Source organism: Kogia breviceps, chromosome 10 (genome assembly GCF_026419965.1).
Source record: "Kogia breviceps isolate mKogBre1 chromosome 10, mKogBre1 haplotype 1, whole genome shotgun sequence".
Lineage (NCBI taxonomy): Eukaryota > Metazoa > Chordata > Mammalia > Artiodactyla > Physeteridae > Kogia > Kogia breviceps.
In genome coordinates this window covers 55,213,151-55,232,519 of record NC_081319.1, presented here as the reverse complement: position 1 = coordinate 55,232,519, position 19,369 = coordinate 55,213,151, and the positions used below count along the sequence as shown (strand labels likewise).

The 19,369-nt window shown below is 37.6% G+C and overlaps 1 protein-coding gene across 4 annotated transcripts in view; it reads left to right on the top strand.

Moving 5' to 3' along the window:
* The window catches only part of RBMS3 (RNA binding motif single stranded interacting protein 3), a 1,499,266-nt gene that overhangs the window by 1,457,897 nt on the left and 22,000 nt on the right, over positions 1 to 19,369 (top strand). For 3 of the 4 annotated variants that reach the window (XM_059077380.2, XM_059077384.2, XM_059077378.2), the window contains 2 exons: positions 12,111 to 12,191; positions 14,922 to 15,053. In XM_059077380.2, the coding sequence (XP_058933363.1) occupies positions 12,111 to 12,191; positions 14,922 to 15,053 (213 nt within the window). Of the gene's footprint in view, positions 1 to 12,110; positions 12,192 to 14,921; positions 15,054 to 19,369 lie in introns of those variants that run through there. The other variant, XM_059077389.2, reaches the window with a different exon arrangement.

Here is a 19,369-nt window from a genome sequence, read left to right as displayed (position 1 = left end):
TAAGACTCATAACACTTTTTTTTACATTCCCTTTTTTAAAAAAATTAATTTATTTATTTATTTATTTATTTTTGGCTGTGTTGGGTCTTTGCTGCTGCGCACAGGCCCCCTCTAGTTGCGGTGAGCGGGGGCCACTCTCGGTTGCGGTGCGCGGGCTTCTCATCACAGTGGCCTGTCCTGCCCCGCAGTACGGGCTCCAGGTGCGTGGGCTCAGCAGTTGCGGCACGCAGCCTCAGCAGTTGTGCCTCACGGGCCCAGCCACTCCGCAGCATGCGGGATGCCCCCGGACCAGGGCCCAAACCCGCATACCCCTGCATGGGCAGGTGGACTCCCAACCACTGCGCCACCAGGGAAGCCCCATTCCTTTAAAATATTCTTTCCCATTACGGTTTATCATAGGATATTGAACATATTGATAGTTCTCTGTGCCATGCAGTAGGACTCTGCTAACCCCAACCTCCCACTCCATTCCTCCCCCAATGTCCCCCCCCCCACCAGCCCTTGGCAACCACAAGTCTGTTCTCTATGTCTGTGTGTCTGTTTCATAGATAGGTTCATTTGTGTCATATTTTAGATTCCACATATAAGTGATATCATATGGTATTTGTCGTTTTCTTTCTGACTTCACTTTGTATGCTAATCTCTAGTTGCATCCATGTTACTGCAAATGTCATTATTTCCTTCTTTCCATTGTATATACATACCACATTTTCTTTATCCATTCATCTCTTGATGGACATTTAGGTTGTTTCCATGTCTTGGCTATTGTGAATAGTGCTGCTACGAACATATGTGTGCATGTATCTTTTTGAATTATAGATTTGTGCAGATATATGCCCAGGAGTGGGATTGTTGGATCATATGGTAGTTCTATTTTTAGTTTTCTGAGGCACCTCCTCACTGTTTTCCACGGTGGCTGCACCAACTTACATTCCCACCAACAGTGTAGGAGGGTTCCGTTTTCTCCACACCCTCTCCAGCGTTTCTTATTTGTACACATTTTAATGATGGCCATTCTATCTGGTGTGAGGTGGTACCTCACTGTAGTTTTGATTTTCTCCAACAATTAGCAATGTTGGGCATCTTTTCATGTGCCTAATCTGTATGTCTTCTTTGGAGAAATAAGACTCATAACATCTGAAACATAGTTGGCTTTCATAAATATTTTTTAATGATATGTGGGAAACGCAGTGCCTTGGTCATGAGAAAGAAAAACAGGACCTAAACTCTAGAAAAATCTATAGTTAACATTCTAGGAAAACAGTGTCCATAGTAGCCTGTGAGTTTGTGAAGGCGTGTTCCCAGGCCCTAAACAGAAGCTAACATCTCCTGGGATATAGAAATCAAGGTCAGATGGTAGGACCAGGCCAAGGAAAATATGGAAATGAAATTAAGAATAGTCTGTATCTATACTGATTTTTCTTTCTGTTTGACCTTTACTGCCTAACTTCTTCTATACCACCAACCTAAAAAGTGCACTTCTGGTCTTCCTGTTTATATTTTTTAATAACCGTTGCTTTTATTTCTTTTTGGAACTGCTTCTTAGATGCTTCTCTCAATGATCCAACCCTTTATTTATTTCTCCAGTAGATAGAAAATACTAAGATTTGGGGCGACTTTTCGGTCTTTTTGAGTCAACTGTATCCAAGTCTATTTTCTCTGTTTAAGAATGTAACCCAGATGTTACTGGATCCTGAAATACTATGAAACCAGATGAGATTGTCGGGAACCCCCAATTCCATGCCCTTCAGAAGTCCAAGGCTTTCTGAATTATGTATTTACATTTTTGAGACCATATAGTCACCTGTGTCTGCTCTGTCTACTCCACATTGATTCCGTTGTGAAATTCAGCCTCTTTCCAGTTTTCCCACAAAAATCCTACTCAGAATAACATTAGGGGAGGCTTGAGTCATGTTCAGTAATGGACATGTAATGGACATGTAAGCAATTTCAGACTGAATATAAAGATTCATCCCTGTGCTTAAAATGCCCTTCAGCGCCCCCCTGCCCCACCATGGCATTCCGCCGGCCCTTCCCCTCCACGTGCTCCTGGCCACCTCTCTCCTCCCACTTTCCTCTAGCTCCTCCAGGCTTCCTGCCTCTCCCTCTTTCTCAGAAACACAAGTTCCCTCCATTTATAACTATCTCTTCATGTACGTTAAGTGTCTCTCACCCATGCCTTAGGAGCCTCTGTTGATACCAAGTGTCTTATCAGTGTAATTTCCAAGAGAAAGAAATGAACATTTCCTGCCTAAGCTGATTTCTGATCCTGCCAAACTATGAAGATAATAACATTTCCATCTTGTCATAATAATAATATCAATAAAAATAAAACCAATAGTAATGACTGTTCCTATCTATTAGGTTGTTAGTATATACCCAGCTCTATGCTAAGAGCCTTGTATGCATTATTTGACTATTTCTCAAACAAAAGCTTTCGAGTATGAATATTTGACTCCATTTTACAATGCACTAAGAGATTTATAGCTACAAATTGAGATTTTTCTTAACCATCATGCTAAACAACTCAAGTAAACTGCAAGCAGGTGGATTGGGGTAAAGCTGAACGTAAGTGAGATGGTACAGTTCACAATGTTTCTTAAGACCTCAATGGGAGTGGGTTGAAATTTACCCCCAAGATGATGTCCTTTGTCTATCCATTGTTTGACAGCTGTTATCAAACAAGTTTTTCTTCAATTTTTGTGGCAAAAAGTGGAATCTGGACTCTGGTACCAGAGGTCTCTTTCCTGCTAGTCCTCCTATCCCTTGCCCTTAACTCTTTACTTTGAACGCATCCTTGGAGGTAAGAATGGTAATACCTGTAGCTCAGCAGAAACTCCTCTATTATGCTTTTGTGTTGCCAAAGTTATATATGCTCACATGGATAGGGTAATAGTGTTCCAATCTGGTTTTTTTCCCCCTAAATATGTACAGTTCCTCTAGGAACTGTACTTACTTTTCTCAAATAGCTTTATGCTCTACTTTTGCAGTTTTCAACTTGTTGCTTTATATTTTTTTCCTCCTTATTTAGAACATTACCCTATCTTCCCTGCTTCTCCCCACTTCCTTCTTACTGTCACTTGTTCCCCACCCATCTTACATCAGTCTCTAATGTAAATATTCTATCTAGTCGAATAGGTCAGGTTCCACACCTGAAAGTCTCTTGACTCAAAACCAAACGCACACAAAAAGTATATGTTTGTTGACTCTTGTAGAGACTGAACTTTGTTTTAAAGGACAATTTAAAGGGCACCCTCAGCATTTCCTCTTGTTGACTTTCATTGTCTACTCTAGTTCACTGGAATGGCTAGAATTTATGGAGTGGGTCTGAGATGGTTGAGAGGAAATCTTTTGTGTGGAAATGGAATTTACTGTGTGTGTGTCAGCCTGAATGAGTGCTTTTTCAGTTTGTCTGAAGTGTCCTCACCTAGCCCAATTTAATGCTTTAGTCACACACTTAAGTGGAAAACAACAAAGCTTTGAGGCACATTGAGGACTTGTCTATCTTCTTGACAAAATCCCTCCATTCTTTCATTTCCAAAACAGAGAAGCAAACTCTGTTTCCTAGAGGAAAGATCAAGGGAGCCTTGAGAGGCTGAGGGTGTTAGTTGTTGGCCTGTGTGTTCATGTAAGTTTCTGAAAGCTCTATCCAGGTAATAGGTCAGTCAGGTCATTTGTTAAAGTGATTTTTTCTTCTTGAAGCTTGCAGATTTAGAGGCAGATTTAAGTAAATGTTGATCTGACCTCAACAGCCTCTCTCATTTGAAGAGGTCATTAGTTTACAGACTCTTAATTCTTTGCAATTAATAAACCATAATAATAAGGAAAAATAATAGAGAATGTTAAGAAACAAAAAAGGATGGTATAAACAGACAGGAAATTTAAATACAACAAGGGAAGACTAACAAGAAAGTAATAATACAGTAAACCAACTTAATCTGTTCCTGGATACTGTGGTAAATGTAAAATTGGCAATAATGAATAATATATAAAATTAAATAACTTTGGGCTTCCCTGGTGGCGCAGTGGTTGAGAGCCCGCCTGCTGATGCAGGGGACACAGGTTCATGCCCCGGTCCGGGAAGATCCCACATAACGCGGAGCGGCTAGGCCCGCGATCCATGGCCGCTGAGCCTGCGCCTCCGGAGCCTGCGCTCCACAATGGGAGAGACCACAACAGTGAGAGGCCCACGTACCGCAAAAAAAAATAAAAAATAAAAAATAAATTAAATTAAATAGCTTTATATATGTCAGATAATAAAGGAGAAAGGAACTATCCAGGACATCCAATGATCCAATGGGTTGGTAATTAAATCTGTTTTTTCTGGGCTCTATCAGGTCCTATTGCCTAACCTGTGCTTTAAGACTATATTATGCTTACTTAGTATTTGGCACATACTAGGGGCTCAATACAATTTTACTGAATGTTGCTAATTATTGGAATTTTACAACAGAGCACTATCACCTCTCAGTTTCCTTAATTTCTCACTTCTGGTGATCTTTTCTCTTTATGCCTTTTTCTTTTTCTTGTCTTGTCTTTTTCTTGTCTTAGTGCACTGCCTAGAATCTCTAAACAATGTTAGAAGAGATGATACTGATCATCTTAATCTTATTCCAAAATTCAAATAGAAAGCATTCAGTGTGTCACCATTAACTGTGAAGTTAGCTGTAAATTTTTTGTTTACAGACTTCTATTCCTAGTTTCCATCTATTCCTAGTGTGCCAAGACATTTCCTCATATGCAGACATTAGATTTTATAAAAGATATTTTAAGTCATTACAATGATCATATAATTTTATTCTGTCAATATGGTGAATTATGTTGATTGACTTTCAAATGTTAAACCTACCTTGCAATCCTGAAATAAATTCCACTTGAACATTATATATATTATATATATATATCTCACTGAGTTGATAAATTTTATTTAGGAAGTTTTTATAAATATTCATGAGAGACATTGGGCTGTAGTTTTTGTAGTTTTTTCTTTTTGTAATGCCCTTTTCAAATTTTGATATAAAGAATATGCTACTTCATAAAATGAGTTGAGAAGTGATCCTTCTTTAGTACTCTCTGGAAGAATTTATACAAGATTGCTATTATTTACTCCTTAAATGTTTGGAAAATTCACCAGAGAAGCCAATTGAAGCTGAGGATTTTATTTTGGGAAGGTTTTGGATTCTGAATTTATTTTTTTTTAGTAAATGTAGACTATGCAGATTTTTAATTTCTTTTTGCATCCATTTTACTAAATTTTGCTGTTCAGCAAATCTGTGTATTTTATCTAAGTTGTCAAATGTATTGACATAATTTTACTCATAATATTCTTTTACTACCTTTTCTACTTACCTCCCCTCTCTACTAAGCCCAAGGAGTCTTTCATTTCTGCTACTCCACTGTGAATATGCTTTCATAGTTGCCTCCATTCTAGTTCCTAGTTTTATCTGACTTACTTTTATCTCCTGAGTGGTCTTTGTGGTTCATGGAATCTCTCTTATCTTTCTCTATATTTCATGTTACCCATCACAGAAAAATTGAGGAGAGGGGAGGAAGGAATTCATGATATCTATATGGGGTTGTTTCAAGTTCAAATTTAAAGACATAGTTTCTTTTATTTATTTATTTATTTATTTATTTATTGGTTGTGTTGGGTCTTCATTGCTGTGTGTGGGCTTTCTCTAGTTGGGGTGAGTGGGGGCTACTCTTTGTTGCGGTGTGAGGGCTTCTCATTGTCGTGGCTTCTCGTGCTGCAGAGCATGGGCTCTAGGCACGTACGCTTCAGTAGTTGTGGCACATGGGCTCAGTAGTTGTGGCTTGCAGGCTCTAGAGCTCAGGCTCAGTGGTTGTGGCTCACGGGTTTAGTTTCTCTGCGGCATGTGGGACCTTCCTGGGCCAGGGCACTAACCTGTGTCCCTTGCATTGGCAGGCAGATTCTTAACCACTGCGCCACCAACCAAGCCCCGACATAGTTTCTTAATCAGCTAAATTTCCATAGTATTATCTTTTATTTTTATTGCTACCACGTGATCTGTGCACATGCTCAAACTTAATGGGCTTTGTTTTTTTCCCATACGTTAGTGAAAATTGCTTTTTCTGCATAGTTGAAGGCCTCCATAGACTGTGATCCCGTGGGAATGACTACTTCTCCCTATATTGCAGTGGGTGAGGTTTTTGTAAATTTCCAATCTAAGAACAACCTCCAGGATTCTTCTTTGTTCCTCTCTTTGCTGTATGGCAGCAACAAATAGGCCTCACCCCAGAATACAATGACGACAATCTGTATTTTTTGTTTAATAGTTTAATGCACACCTCTCTGGGCTATGTTTAGCACTATTCTGGTGAACTGTATAGGATAACATAGGCTACATACTCCTAAAAATTCTGGGCTCCCCTTTCTATCAAGCCTACTAACTGGTCTTCTTCCCTTTTCAGGTGCTTTTACTTCTAGTAGGTGAAGTCTGTGCTGCTAACTATATTCACATCTACCTACACTTTAGGGGTAATTATTTCATCTCTCATAGATGTCTACTTTGTTATTGCTGCATTAGTACCTTAAAAAGTAAATAGGCTATAAATTAACACTAACATAAAACATTATGAAAGCCTACACTATTACTATTATGGGGGTATCCACTTACTCTCCAACATTTCATTGGCAGGAGTGGAAGAATATAGGAAGAACTGAGCAGTAGAAGTCCAGGTAGAAGTCCAGCCCTAGAGCCCTAGTGGGGGCACTGTTTCCTTTCAAGGAGACCGTCTTCAGCTCTATTCTTCTCTATGCATGGTCTCTCATCCACTGAATGACATGGAGACTTAGAAGGCATTCTTAGAATTATACTCCAGGCAGCTGTTACTACTTAGCCAATGTAAACATGTGAAATGATACTAATTTGCCACGCCAAGTACACCAACCTCTCCCTAGCTCTGAGATGACAGAATTTTGCAAATCCAAGAAATATAATCCTCAAAAGCCCAGAATACCTCTACCTAAGGTAACTCTGTGGCCTCCCCCTGAGCCGCTCACCAGATACTGATGAATCATAATTCAGGTTGTTCCCTATACCCACAAGCTTCCTTTATGAAAGGAAACTTTGTATTAGATGGAACTCACAGTAATTCACACTGCATGCTATTAGTATCATCCAGCACAGTTTCTGCTTTCTCTGTGCAACTTCCTTTCCTATATCCTTCTCAGTGACTTTCTGAGTTTGATAGGACCTGGACAACTACTCTTGCTGAAATTTGTTAAGACGATTTTTTTTTTTTTTTTTTTTTTTTTCTGTACACGGGCCTCTCAGTGTTGAGGCCTCTCCTGTTGCGGAGCACAGGCTCCGGACGAGCAGGCTCAGCGGCCATGGCTCACGGGCCCAGCTAGCTGCTCCGCAGCATGTGGGATCCTCCCGGACCGGGGCACGAACCCGTATCCCCTGCATCGGCAGGCGGACTCTCAACCACTGCGCCACCAGGGAAGCCCTAAGCCGATTTTTGAATGTTATAGCAAGGATTAGACGCACCAATTTAAAACCTACGTAGTATAACAATAACTACAAATGAACAAGTTTGATCAATTATTTTATTTTACGAAATTCCAAAAATTGAAATTTAGGGATTTCCTTGCCACTCCTTTGCTCTACAGATAAATAAAAGGAAAAGTTTGCTCAAGGGAAATATATAAAACGTTTTTATTTGTTTTGCTTTGGTGGGGAAAGAGAAAGTAAATCAGGAACTAAAAATTTGGAGTTTTCACTTTCTGTTTCTTCAGAAATAATCAATGAGTCCACAGTAACAGAAACAGTTTGTTCTAAATTAAATAGACAAAAATACAATTCCTCTCCAACTTCACCATTTTTTTTCTCTCTTCATGTAACTGTCTTGGTGATGCAGTGTCTAGACTTCTTGGAAGAAGTGATGGAGTCTGGAATTTATTCTGTGGGTTTGAAAATGGCTATTTGCGTCTCCTACATACTTCTATGTGAAAATCCAGTGCTTTCAGAATATGTAAAAATCATTGAACTGTTTACCAAAAAAGAAAACTTATCCATGAATGTCAAAACTTTAAGCTGCCACCAACGGGGAAATATTATATGGATTTATCCATTTTATCTACATCATCTCATTGTAATATGGGTCCCATCAGCCATTTTATCCCCCCAAAATGCAAAATAATGTGTACTCATGAAAGAATTATGGAAGGCATTTTCTAGATTTTGAGAAAAAACAGTAAAATAAATTAGCTTAAAGGATAGAAATCCATTCTTGTTTTGGTTTTAATAAGTAATTCACAGAAATTTATCAAGTCAAAGGGCAGATTTTTTTAATATCACAGGTCCTTCTTTAGGTTTTTGTCATTTATTAGCTGGATGAAAAGAAAGCAGTCTTAGGCACTGAGATCTAAACCATGTTTGTACAGCCTGCATTATTAAGTCTGACTGTAGTTTATCTTTGCTCTTAAGGAAATCATACTGTATGCTTAGAGAAAGTTCAGAGTTATTTGTGACAAATTACCTAAAGCTGAGAGTTGATCTTACACATAGCTGTAGCCATTTCCTGTAAGTTATTGTGCCTTATTTTACAAGGCTGTCACTTCTTGAGGCTTTTCCCTAGAAAATATATGTCTACCACAGAAAAGTTTCATTGAGATAATAGCCTTATGGGGTATAAAACTCCATAGCGTTGACTTGTTTAAAATAAGCCTATCCCTAATTTTAAAACAACATTCTCCAGCTCTATTAGATTTTCTGTGACACCAAAAATAAATAAATAAAGAGCAGCCAGAAGGGCAGTTTTTTTTAATTAAAAAATACACATACACAACACATTGAACTGAGCTGATCTCATTTATACTATAAAATCTCTATTAGTTCTGAAGAGTAGCATAAAATTAAATTATAAAATAAGCACAAGGGGTAGCCTTTCTAGAAGAAAATGAGGTATTCTGAGTATATAGTGAAAATTTTTAAATCTATGGAAATGAAATGATAATAAAATGTTAAAACCAAAGCATTATTATCCTATATTTCTTAATTGGAACTCCAATTATTAAAGTCTATTTTTTTTTTAAGTTGATATTATTTTGCATGGTAATGATCATAAAAGCTCTTAGGACCTTAGTTATTTTATTTCAAGAGTACTGAAGTAGACTGAAAAGTGGGCTGAATCTTGTCAACAGAACTGGAGTTATTCCAGTATATCTCAGTTTCTCAGTCTGTAAAATGGGTGAGCCATCCTGCCTAACTCACAGCATTGTTCTGAAGAGATAACTCTGAATTTATGCTATAAGCAGTTCAGTTTGGGCCACTTTCACAACTTCATTGAATGCCACAGAAGGTATGAAGATTTACTGATTTTACTGAACAGAACACAGATGGGGTTTTGAATAACTCAGAGTCATTTCAAGAAGCTTAGCTAAGAATGACACAATACGTTTTTCATTAACTACACTGCTTGAGAACTCTAGTTTGACAAGGGAGGTCTAAAACTGAGGTGGATTCTCATGAGGAATCGTGAACGGTGCTACGTGTGGCCCCAGCCCACGTCCCTAAATCTAGTTCACAAAAAGGTCTCTGTAGCGATGCAGACCATGGAGCGGGGGTGGTCGAGCCATGTCCAGTGACATTGTCTTATGTCGAGGACATGCACACTCACTGATGACAATTGCAAAGTCTGGAATTACTAACTCAGGAATAGAAAATACTCAGATCAGTGAGGGAGCATCCTTTTACTGGTGTATTATACATCTTGAAAAACCATGACCAAAGGGGAGAACATGAGCCACAAGAGCATTAACTCTGTCGGTGAAAACACATTCCCACTTGCTACAGATCTACTAGGATTTTTGATATTCCATTAAAGAAACCTTTTTCAAAGTATATTCTTGAGAGTACTAGTTTTAAGCAAAATCAGTAGGTGCTGCCAAAAACAGTTTTAGAAACACTGATTTAAAATCTCCTTTAAATAGGCTTCTGTAAAACCTGATTTCTCAGAGTTTTAAAATTCTATCTCTATAGCAAAGAGGATACATTGTGCAGCATTGCTCTGGAACACAGAAAGCTTTTTTTCTCAGTTGAGCTAACATTCTAAAAAAATACATTGTATGGAATACTAAATTAAGGGATATTTAAAACCTATATGACATACAAACCACCTGTCTGAAATGGCCAGGAAACTGTTATCTCCTACCTACTTTCTAGAGCAATTTTGTTGGCAAAGCAGACACCTGCCATGAGTACTAAATATGAAATAATATTTGCTGAAATGTTACTCCAGAGTTCTGTACTTATTTGAAAAAATTGATAGCAGTTGGATACCTGAATAATCATTGTCAGCTTAAGGACACAGGATAAACCTTTGTTTAAAGGTTATGCAAACACTTTATAGGGGTGGGGAAATTGATATCTATAGAGAACTCAGAATTATTGACAGCTAAGAGGCATGCAAGATTTGTAATTGGAAATGGAAGGCTTTCTTCTTGTGTCCTTTTATTCAGCCATTGAATCATTATTTACTAGGTACCAGGCATTGTGTGAAGTGTTGGAAGATGCAGAGACATGTAACACTTGGTCCATGCCTTTAGAGAGAAGAGAGTCTGGACAATTTTAATAGAAGAGCGATGAACACTCTGGGAACACAGAGGATGGGGCACAGAAACCTCTGCTAATTTTCAACTATGAAGCTAAGTTAGTAATATCCCCCATCCTTGCAAACAGCTGCCCTTGGCACGCATTACAAGGTTGTTTTGTACACATAGGAATGACACACAGTTGTTATCAGCAGCAACACATGGATTACAGGCAGCAGTTTGGTTTGTTTGATTTAGTGTTGTTTCACTAAGGCTGTCTCTTGTTTTTAGCAAACCGATGTAGTAAGACAGTGCTTAGTTTAGGATGGAGAAGCACTTACCCCAGAGTTGTTTTATTGCTATATTTCTCTATGAATAGTAAACAACAACATCTGATGAATCAATCTCCATTCATATATTTCCCTCGATTCAGAAGTATCATGCCTCTTGGATACTGAAAGTACCGATCAATGCACAACATTGTAATTTAGGTTTTGCATATTTATGCATGGCCTTAATACATGAGCTCAGCGAATTTAGAAGAATAAAGAATCATGGGCTTGTAGTTTTCCATCAAAAGTGTTCCTCTAAAGCTTTGTGTATTGAGAAACCTTGTTTTTTCATTAGATGGTTCTGTTTCTGAAATTTTGTGATGTTCAAGTTTAGAAACTCAGAAATACAGTTGATTTCATAGAAGATTCCATTCTCAAAGAGTTTTTGACTTTTCAGGGGCTATATGTATTAGAAATAGGAATATGGGTCATGCTTTTTGCTTATGGTGGTGGGCATATAATTTTTCTGGGGCTTCCGTTTTTCGTTGCCAAAATACATGTTATCCCCAACACATATTTTACTGATTACTACAATGTAGTGAAGAATGATTGGACTGTTGTATTGTTCATCTGGATGAAGAAAATTCAGAGAATTAAAGGAGTGGAAAAGGAAATACAGTGAAATGAACATGGAATGGGGGGAAGGAAGAAAAGCAACTTCAACATTATCTGGAACACTCTATTTCCTTTATATATAAAAAAGTGATCAAATGACAAAAATGATAACATTTACCTATTCTGATGGTTGCTAGATAAGTGTTTCTTACATTATTCCTCTCTTTTACTTTAGTTAGAAAAGAAATTATTATTCACAATATAATGATTCATTCATTCAACAAGTAATCTGTTGAGAGCCTACTATGTGCTAGCAATAAAATGGAGAAAAAAACAGACATCATCCCTGCCCTCCTGGCATTTGTGTTTTAGATGTGAAAGTGAAATGTTTGGGAGCTGATGTAGAATGTTCAAAAGGATGAAGTGAGGGGATGGGGTGAATGAACTTTTACTGACATCGGGGAGGTGGGCTGCCGTTGGTACTGAATCAGTAAGCGATGACTATTCTATGCTGATAGGAACTGCATTATTTGGGGTCAAAATAAAGTTTAAGTTTCATCATGCATTGGTGGGGGGCCACACATCGAAAAGCCTTTTATGTGATATCACTCTTCTCGCTGGTTGCACGCCCAGGTTCACCTGCATTTTTCTTTGATTCCCTCTAGTATATGACTGCTGCCGCTCCTATGCAAGGGACCTACATTCCCCAGTACACGCCTGTGCCTCCGACAGCTGTTTCCATTGAAGTAAGTCTGTCTCTTCTTACAGAACAAGGTTGGGGCAGATAAATCTCAGCCACATGCACTGGGGTCCACCATAACCCCCCAAATCCTTATTTGTGATTTTTGTGCTGCTTGAAAATTTGAAGTTGCAAACTCACTCTGTGAAAGTATGTACTTTACTTGAACATACCTGTGTTTTGCTTTGCATATAACATAAGCAAAATTTGGTATCCAGGTCTGAGAGGAGTGCCATTTTTATGTTTAGAGAAAAGATCAGATCAAACAACTACCTCATCAAATGTTAGCCACAAACACTCAGAAAGAGGAAGGCAAACATGTGCAACTATTTGAATGAGCTAGTTCTCTGATGCCTTGTTTCTGCAGTAGTGGTTCCTAGACCAGCATTATCAGTATCACCTGAGCGCCTGTTAGCAATGCAGACTTTCAGGCCCCACCCGGATCTACTGAATCAGAGTTTGCATTTTGACAAGATCCCTTAAGGATCAAGGTGCACATTAAAAGTTGAGAGGGACTGTATTAGAGAACTGGTTGTCCAACTTTTCTGCATATCAGAATTATTTTAAAAATTAATACTTTAAAAAATAGTGATGACTAGGTCCTATTGCCAGAGAGTCTGATGGGGTATAGGGTGTGGACTGGACACCAGGATTTTTAAAAGATGCTAGGTGATTCTAATGTGTACCAAAGATGAAGAACCACTGCTCTCGCCAATGAACCTTGACAGGACTGTGGCATCCTACAGACAAGAGAGAAAAACTTGTACCACTCATATTGCTATGGATACTGTGAAAGATAAAGTCATATTTTCCTTACTGGAAGCTTTGTCCCTTCCTTCTCTCTTTCCGTTGGGCTGAATCCATTTCCTCTACACATTATTTTACTGGACAGAGCCAGCAACATACTTAGGAAAGGAGCAGGGCATAGGGCTATGTGGATGGTGGTAAGACACTTAGAGGTGTATACGTCTCTCTGGTTCTAACCATTATTGTTTCTTGCCCCCCCTTCCCCTTCTCCTGATGCGCATTTGCCATTATGGTCACAGTGCGCTTCTTCCATCAGTTGGCCAACCAACTCATGTTGGTACCATTCATTGTAGGAGACCACCATGACTCTTCCAACCTCTGGAGCCACAGAGATTGGGTGAGATTTTTACAGACCAGATTAGATCTTTTGAAATGTTTGTTTGCTTATTTTTAGTGTGTGACAAATATTTGCTCCTACCAAGGTTTGCGAAGCACAGACATTTAAGAGGACAGTGTCCTGTCACTTAGGAAACCGAGGAGGTCCAATTTTTTAATCTTTTATGTGTTCCAGACCTATGGTCCCCAAGGAATGTTTCAGTATTAAAGAGGTTTTAATTGGCTTTTCAGAATTGCAAGAATATGTGATTAAAATGTATGTTCTTTGCTATATTTAGCTATCAAAACCCATCTAGGCCATAAGAAAATTATGAATCTAGATATTGTAGGTGACTTTAAGCATAAATCTCTGCCACATATCCACATTTCTCTATCTCTGGACCAAATGTGTGTGCTTATCTACAGAATCTGAGCTATGAGGACTATAAAATAAGGAGACACATTTGACAGTGTTGCTTATTGGGAACAGTCTAATTATAGTTAAATCTGGGATTTAAAAAGAAATATTTCACTAAGAATTATATAAGTATACCCTGATATATTGCCTTGAATTTGTGCTTATAAAGGAAAACACTGATTCATTTTCTATGTAAAAACACTCATTGAAAATTCACCAGTATCCACACAAATCATTGTGGGTGTGAGGTTCATCAAAATGCATAACACCAAATAGCATATTAGGAAAAAAAGATTGAATTTATAAAGGGAGAATTTTTAGATTCTGAGGAACAATTTCAGGGAGCTTTTGTTAGGGATAGGGAGTTGACCAAAAACCTATATCCCTGCAGAAGCCCAAGGCTGTAAGTAAAACCAGGAGAATGTATTCAGATAGATTCCCTCCTTAGGACTACTAACTACCAAACCTTTCTCAGAACAAAACACATTCTGAATAATGACCAACTCAAGAAATCCATTCTGTTGGCATCTGATGACCAACTCACGAAATCCATTCTTGTTGGCAAAAGCCATTCAAATGGTAAGGGGAGGAGCGAATCAAAATTAAGGATGCTTGTTTCTTTCTTGCTTTTTCTGAAACTTCTAAATGAATTCCAGTTCACATCAAGGAAAATAAAAATAAATAAATAAAACAAATCAAATTGCTTAAGGGAGACCCTGCTTAACAGTGTCCTTTAAAAGAATTCCAAACTTGGATGTACGTTTTTATGAAGGTCAAAGTCCATTGTTTTGCCACATCATAGAGACAGGGTAGACTACTTTATTCCCAGGAAAATGCTCAAATATACACGTTTTTATAGGAATTCTACGTGAATTTTTTGATTAAGGAATCATTATTTAGTGTGGCTGTATGCAACCATGATTTAAAAGTTCTAACTATGGGCAAAATGCTTTCCTCATCATTTGACTGCTACAGGGTCTTCTGATGGCAAGGCTTCTTGGTGACACATTGAGGTAAATTCCTCAGCCCTTATCCAAATGTGCTCTGTTTGTTTTCTTTGGGTTCATACTGTGGCTTTATATAGCTGAGTGCAGCTCTACTCAAGCCATATGGAAGATGGGTATGCCCTACAGTCCATCTGCAAGAAGTCCTTTTGCTAAAGCCAATAAGACTTTTGTGTTCTTATTGCCTCCATAGGGTGTTGTTGCTGATACCTCTCCCCAGACAGTGGCACCTTCATCCCAGGACACAAGTGGTCAGCAGCAGCAGATAGCAGTGGACACATCCAACGAGCATGCATCTGCATATTCTTACCAACAGTCTAAGTAAGTTCAAGCCATACTAAACTCTTTTCCTCCAGGTCAGCCATCTGGACATTACTCTCTTATGTGGCATCTGCTATCTTTTGCTGCAGTACAGACCATCCCTAACTCAGTGACAAACATATATTTAGTTCATTATTCTGTGGGTTAGAATTTGGGCTCACCTCAGGTGAATGGTTCTTCTGATATTGACTGGACTTGCTTGAGCATCTGGGCATAGCTCCTGGACATCTTCACAGTTCTGCTTCTGGGTGTTAGTTGTCTGGTGGTTGAGTGATGGACACCAATGAGCCATGTATTGCTGACCCTCTAGCAGGCTTATTCCCGTGGAAGTCTCAGAATTCAGAGAACAGCAAGAGAGGATGCCCAAATGACCAGCATTTTTTCAATTCTGTTTATGACTCTTTTGCTATTGTCCCATAGGTCAGACGCAAGTCGTGTGACCAAGCCCAGAGTTAATGTAGGAATTCACTACCAAAAGGCTTGGATACAGAGAGGGGCATCATAGACATTGTTACCAAAAAAAAAATCTACCACACATATTTTTTGAAAAACTCCAATATTCACACTTGAAACTGGATAGTGTGCCTGCATTTTGGTCTCAGTGACTTCATTCTTAAATGAAGACAGTAACACTCCCCTGGCAAGGGTGCTTCAAACTCACCCAGTAAAACAGTTTATGAAAAAGAGTATTGTTAAATATAAAACAACATGGAGTACAGTCTTATTCAGGAATTAAGTGGCAAAGCAAAAATCAGGGAGTCAGAATTACTACTGAAAAATCCTTAAATCACTTAGAGAGCAAAGTTCAGTTAGCTTTGTGTTGAGTAATTATGGAGATTAAAATGTGAAAGGTTTTGATTGAAACCAAAGGAATTATCAAAAGTTCAGTCTATATACAGATGTCTTGTCATGCTATTTTACTTTATAGGTAACAGTCAAAGCCCTGGTGAATAGAAAATCCCCAAAAGACTCTTCCTGTTTACAGAGTGCTGTTCCATTTCTGGATCATCAGTTTTCTTTCATCTCAATACACATTTAGAGATTTGTTTGTTGTTGAAAGATTAATAATGGTAATGGAGTCTTCAGTATGTGCTTTAACTTCTAAAGTCAGTCCTCCAAATTAAATATGCTAGAACATGACTTAACCTTACAAATACAAGGTATTATTATTACTATTATTATTGTCATTACTACTACTACTACTACTACTACTACTACTACTACTACTACTACTATCATTATTACTATTATATAATAACTTCCAGGAAATATCTGTAGTGAATAAGGCATTTTTGTTTTTTATTTTAAGTTTTTTAATTTTTATTTTATATTGGAGTGTAGTTGATTAAAAATGTGTTTCAGGTGTACAGCAAAATGATTCACTTATATATATACATGTTTCTATTCTTTTTTCAAATTCTTTTCCATTTAGGTTATAACAGAATATTGAGCAGAGTTCCCTGTGTTATACAGTAGGTCCTTGTTTGTTACCTATTTTAAATATAATAGTGTGTATATGTCAATCCCAAACCCCCAATTTAGCCCTGCCCCCCCACTTTTCCCCTTTGGTAACCATAGGTTTGTCTTCTAAGTCTGTGAGTCTGTTTCTGTTTTGTAAATAAGTTCATTTGTATCATTTTTTTAGATTCCACATATAAGCCGTATCATATGATATTTGTCTTTCTCTGTCTTACTTCACTTAGTATGATAATCTCCAGGTCCATCCATGTTGCTGCAACTGGTATTATTTCATTCTCTTTAATGGCTGAGTAATATTCTGTTGTATATATGTACATCATCTTCTTTAATCATTCGTCTGTTTATGGACATTTAGGTTGCTTCCAAGTCTTGGCTATTGGAAATAGTGCTGCAATGAACACTGGGGTTCATGTATCATTTCGAACCATCATTTCCTCCAGATATATGCTCAGGACTGGGATTGCTGGATCATATGGTAGCACTATTAGTTTTTTAAGGAACCTCCATATTGCTTTCCATAGTGGCTTTAGCAATTTACATTCCCACCAACAGTGTAGGAGGGTTCTCTTTTTCTCCACACCCTCTCCAGCATTTATTGTTAGTAGACTTTTGATGATGGCCATTCTGACTGGTGTGAGATGGTATCTCATTGTAGTTTGGATTTGCATTTCTCTAATAATTAGTGATGTTGAGCATCTTTTCTTCTTTGGAGAAACATGTATTTAGGTCTTCTGCACATTTTTTGATTGTTTTTTTTTTATATTGAGTTGCATGAGCTGTTTATATATTTTGTAGATAAATCCTTTGTTAGTTGCATCATTTGCAAATATTTTATTCCATTGTGTGGATTGTCTTTTCATTTTGTTCATGGTTTCCTTTGCTGTGCAAAAGCTTTTGAGTTTAATTGGGTCCCATTTGCTTATATTTGTTTTTATTTCCATTACTCTAGGAGACAGTTCAAAAAAGATATTGCTGCAATTTATGTCAGAGAGTGTTCTTTCTATGTTTTCCTCTAAGAGTTTTATAGTATACAGTCTTATATTTGGGTCTTTAATCAATTTTGAATTTATTTTTGTATATGGTGTTAAAAAATGTTCTATTTTATTCTTTTACATGTAGCTGTCCAGTTTCCCCAGCACCAGTTACTGAAGAGACTGTCTTTTCTCCATTATATAGTCTTGCCTTCTTTGTAGCTGCCTGGGTTTCTAGATTTCTCTTTCTGTGCCAGTACCATACTGTTTTGATGACTTGTAGTTTTGTATTGATAGCATCGTCTGAAGCCAGGGAGGCTGATTCCTCCAGCTCCATTTTGCTTTCTCAATATTGCTTTGGCTATTCAAAGTCTTTGTGTCTCATACAAATTTTAAGATTTTTTTGTTCTACTTCTGTAAAAAATGCCATTGGTAGTTTGATAAGGATTTCATTGAATCTGTAGATTGCCTTGGGTAGTATAGTCATTTTGACAATATTGATTCTTCCAGTCCAAGAACATGGTATATCTTTCCATCTGTTTGTGTCATCTTCAATTTCTTTCATCAGCATCTTATAGTTTATTGAGTACAGGTCTTTTGCCTCCTTAGTTAAGTTTATATCTAGGTATTTTATTTTTTAGGGTGTGATGGTAAATGGAATTGTTTCCTTAATTTCTCTTTCTGATCTTTTATTGTTAATGTATAGGAATGCAACAGATTTCTGTGTATTAATTTTGTAGCCTGCAACTTTACCGAATTCATTGATGAGCTCTAGAAGTTTCCTGTTAACATCATTGGGATTTTCTATGTATTGGATCATGTCATCTGCAAACAGTGATAGTTTTACTACTTCTTTTCTAATTTGGATTCCTTTTATTTATTTTTCTTCTATGATTACTGTGGCTAGAACTTGCAAAACTATGTTGAAAAAAAGTGGCAAGAGTGGACATTCTTGTCTTGTTCCTGATCTTAATGGTGAAAAGCTGAAAGCATTTCCTCTGAGTATGATTTAGCTGTAGGTTTGTCATATATGGCCTTTATTATGATGATGTATGTTCCCTCTAGCCCCTATCATAAAGGTGTGTTGAATTTTGTCAAAAGTTTTCCTGCATCTATTGAGATGATCATATGGTTTTTACTCTCCAGTTTGTTAATGTGCTGTATCACATTGATTGATTTGCATATACTGAAGAATCCTTGCATCCCTGAGATAAATCCCACTTGATCATGGTGTATGACCTTTTAATGTGTTGTTAGATCTGGTTTGCTAGTATTTTGTTGAGGATTTTTTGCGTCTATGTTCATCAGTGATATTGGCCTGTAATCTTCTTTTTTTGTGATATCGTTGTTTGGTTTTCGTATCACGGTGATGGTGGCCTTGTAGAATGAACTTGAGAGTGTTCCTTCCTCTGTAATTTTTTGGAATAGTTTCAGAAGGATAGGCATTAAGTCTTCTATATATGTTTAATAGAATTCACCTGTGAAGCTGTCTGGTCCTGGGCTTTTGTTTGTTGGAAGATTTTTAATCACAGTTTCAATTTCAGTACTTGTAATTGACCTGTTCATATTTTCAATTTCTGTCTGGTCCTGGGCTTTTGTTTGTTGGAAGATTTTTAATAACAGTTTCAATTTCAGTACTTGTAATTGACCTGTTCATATTTTCAATTTCTTCCTGATTCTATCTTGGGAGATTTTACCTTTCTAAGAATTTGTCCATTTCTTCTAGGTCGTTCATTTTATTGGCATATAGTTGCTCATAGTTTTCTCTTATGATCCTTTGTATTTCTGTGGTGTCCACTTTAACTTCTCCCTTTTCATTTCCTATATTATTGATTTGAGCCCTCTTCTATTTTTTCTTAATGAGTCTGGC